This window comes from Drosophila serrata, unplaced genomic scaffold, assembly GCF_035046125.1.
Source record: "Drosophila serrata isolate PLE 108 unplaced genomic scaffold, ASM3504612v1 contig_275, whole genome shotgun sequence".
Lineage (NCBI taxonomy): Eukaryota > Metazoa > Arthropoda > Insecta > Diptera > Drosophilidae > Drosophila > Drosophila serrata.
Window position 1 is genome coordinate 2,236,466 of NW_028257173.1, and position 3,422 is coordinate 2,239,887.

The 3,422-nt window shown below is 40.9% G+C and overlaps 1 protein-coding gene across 1 annotated transcript; it reads right to left on the bottom strand.

The window, feature by feature from the left end:
• Positions 1-595: 595 nt before the first annotated feature.
• Positions 596-2,163, bottom strand: LOC110184917 (uncharacterized). The gene is made up of 3 exons (XM_020953562.2): positions 2,005-2,163; positions 1,727-1,948; positions 596-1,667 (listed from the first exon to the last, which is right to left on the bottom strand). Exons 1-3 carry the CDS (start codon positions 2,021-2,023, stop codon positions 745-747), a joined length of 1,164 nt encoding a protein of 387 aa, XP_020809221.2. The 5' UTR covers positions 2,024-2,163; the 3' UTR covers positions 596-744.
• Between the last annotated feature and the right edge of the window lie 1,259 nt (positions 2,164-3,422).

Sequence of the window (3,422 nt, forward strand, 5' to 3'; positions counted from 1 at the left end):
TTGCGCAATGCTGGCCAGGCCACAACAACAGCAAAAATGACAAGGGCAATGTTTGTAAGTTATATGATACTGCCAGAGGAGGATCCCCCTTTCCTATCGCCGACAGAGAGTGGAGTGACCCTTCACCCCCATGGCAATCGTTGCCATAGCCGCATGTCAATATTTTTGCGCTTCAGCCTCGGTTACAAAGGCCCGCCGGGGATTCGTCCTGTAAAATGTATTTCAACGCAACGGAAAGGACTCTTTACCAATGTGTAAATTGCTCTGGCACTCTTCACCTCTCTCGGTCTCTCTTGGTTAATGAAATTAAAACAAATTTTCAGGGAAATTTAATATGCAACAACAGCGCACTTTGCACAGTAGGCGGGCATAACATAATAAGCATAATAATGGTATAAAAATTATTGCACCTGGCCGATGCAATTGCAATTGACAGCGACAGCCACACCAATAACAGCAGCAAATTACGGCGCTCAATTACGGGGATCAAAGTGCAACAGCAACCAGGCATCCTTTGACTCGATGGAATAATGATGGGAATTTTTTTTTATAAAGCATACATTTTATGCTAACTTTTCTCTTAAAAAGTAATTCGTTTTAGATTGCAAGATTGTTTTATTAGATCACAAAAGATATAAGTATACAATCACACTTCAAATTATATAATATGAAATGATGATAAGAACAAATTGGAAATAATTATAAAGAATTACTACGATAAATGAAAAGTAAAGGAGGTTTTTCTTATTCCCACACAATATGCAATCGACGAAGTCCCTCATCAAGATTTGGCTTTTCAAGTTCCTCGGGCTGTGGTTCCAATAGCAGCAACTGTTCAATACTATAACGTTGAATCAATTTACCCATTCGATTCTTTAATGGTGGCAAAGATTGGTTCAGTCGGCGTGGTGTCCAATTTGGAATTGGTAACGAATGGGTAAGATTTCCCTTGCGTTTCTCCGCCAAAAGGAGTTGGGATGGTGGACGATAACGTGGAATATCTTGAGTCTTCGGATCCACACGTTTTATAAATTCAGTTGATCTGATTTTGATCGCATTTGGTTTTGGGTTGGCCAGATGCTTGGCCCGACACTGCTCATCCCACTCCTTGGTGGTGGGTATATATCGCCTGGGGGCAGCCGTCATAGATTTATTTTCCATGGGAGGAGCATTGGATAACTTATTCTGCTGCAATTTCTTCATATTCTCCTTCTCCATCTTCTCGTTGTCCATCTCTTTGAGGACCTTTTCGATTCTTTCCTTCTTGGCTGCTCTCAAGCGATCCACCTTGATCCTTTCCTCTGGCGTATATCGAATGGGAGATCTTGAGAGATGAACAATTGGCTGCGTTGCCGGTGCTTCGCGATTTTCACAATTCTGTGCAGATGGAAGCAAGGCGCCGCGCATGCGTCTTTGTTCCACCAATTTCAAAGCCTCCACAGCTATTTTTCTTTCCTTCTCACGTCGCTTTTCCTCAATTTCCATAAACTTTGCAGATGTGGCATTAAGAGGAACATTTTCTTTTGGAGGCTTTTCTGCTTTGGTTACTGGGGGCTTTTCTTTGCCAGCAAGTGGAGTTTCTTCCTTGTGTTTCTTTGCATTCTTAACGCGAGGCACAATCATATAGTCCATATCGTTTAGTAAAACTATCTGAGTACCGCCAGAGGCTGTAAAATATCGGCAAATACTAATTCTAAGGAAATATTATGTGCCATGGATTCTTTACCCTTATCCGGCTTCTTGGGAAACCCTTTCCATGGCAAGGTCAGTTTACATTTCGGTTTACGTTCATCCCCAACCTCAGTCTCTGGCTTTATTTTCTGAACATTTAAGTTAGTTCCATCTGTGGTCGATTCTTGTTTCTTTAGTTGCGGCACAAACTCTTGGGCATTGGCATTAAGCTTCACTGTACTGGTTCCAACTAAATTTACACTCTTGTGCTTTATATCTAGGAAGATCGGATTTCGAGAAAAGTTTTTCCACAAGATATTGAAAGTTTCTTACACTCTAACAAATTAAACATGGTCTGGTCTTATTTCGGTTACTGGCTTCGGTTCTGTGAGCTCTATCCGTTAAACAGATATTTGTATAATATATATGATTGAAGCTGCCCGTTATGAAGTATAGACAAAGCAAGCTTGAACTCTTATGGAAGGCTTACTAGGGGAGAAAACATTCGAAACAACAGATTTGTATTCAAAAATCTTTAAACATTGGCTTTAAAGATTGTGCCAAGCAAACTTCCTTTATAAATATACACGATCACTCTGCCATCTAAATCGCTCGGCAATCGATGTATATTTCGCCATTGTTGACATTTATTCGCACAATAAACACAAAGCCAAGGCAGCCGGTGAGAACACAGGTAAAATAAGTGAAGTCGGAGATGGAAATGGAGCTAAGGATGGAGCTGGGGAATGCAAAAGGCAAGGCCAGGAATGGTGCAAGCAGTGCAAGCGGTAAACGACATTCAATAAAACGTTTGAAAATATTGCAGACATGGCAGAGAGAGAGAGCGACGAAGAGGAGCTCCTGCTGAGGGAGAAACTGTGCGAAATGAAATGAAATGAAAGAAGCGCACAGAAATATGCAATTTCACCTCAATCAGACTTGTAAAAACAAACAAACAATGGCCAAGTGCAGAGCGCACAGCTTCTCAAAAAGGGGGGCCTTCGTCCTCGGTGTTATCCTTCCCCTCCTTCGACCAGATGTCATATGAGCCACATGCTGGGGCTCCTTGCATTCTCGTTACCATTTCCGAGTCGAGTCCCCTGTATCGCTTTGCAAGCTCAAGCGAAAATGCAAAGAGCAGAAAAATGCAATAAGTAAAACGTAATAACTGCTCAGGAGCTGTGAACGCTTGGCTATATAATCAGGATGTTTGAGGGAAGGATTTACTTGCGATTCGCTGGCCTAAAGCTGAACAAATACAAAAATGGGGGAAAAGGGGATAGCTCTCTCATACACATGGAACTAACAAGAGCTCAGATATATTTTAGTTGGGGATAAATATAAGCTCTGGTAAGTGTGTGTGACTAAATAAACAGGATATAACATAAATATGGTATTTTCATTTTACAACTTCAAGTTGCTTCAATCATAAATGATAGCTTCGTTTTCAATCAAAAGCATAGCAATATCAATAACTCTGCAAGATACATAACTTTCTTCATGAACTCTAATAAAAACTACCACCACAAACTGACCCAGTAACAGTGCACGTAATTATTATAAATAATTTATATCAATTAGGATTTCCCCTATAAGCAGTGCCCAAAAAATACTGGCAACGTTGTCCGACAACTTGTAGGTCATCTGGGTATTACCACAGAGATTGGCATCCGCACATTCACTTATTTATCTATGCATGGCATGGAGTGTTGCAAATTTTTGCGTAATTCGCCTTGGGAGGCGAAGGTGAA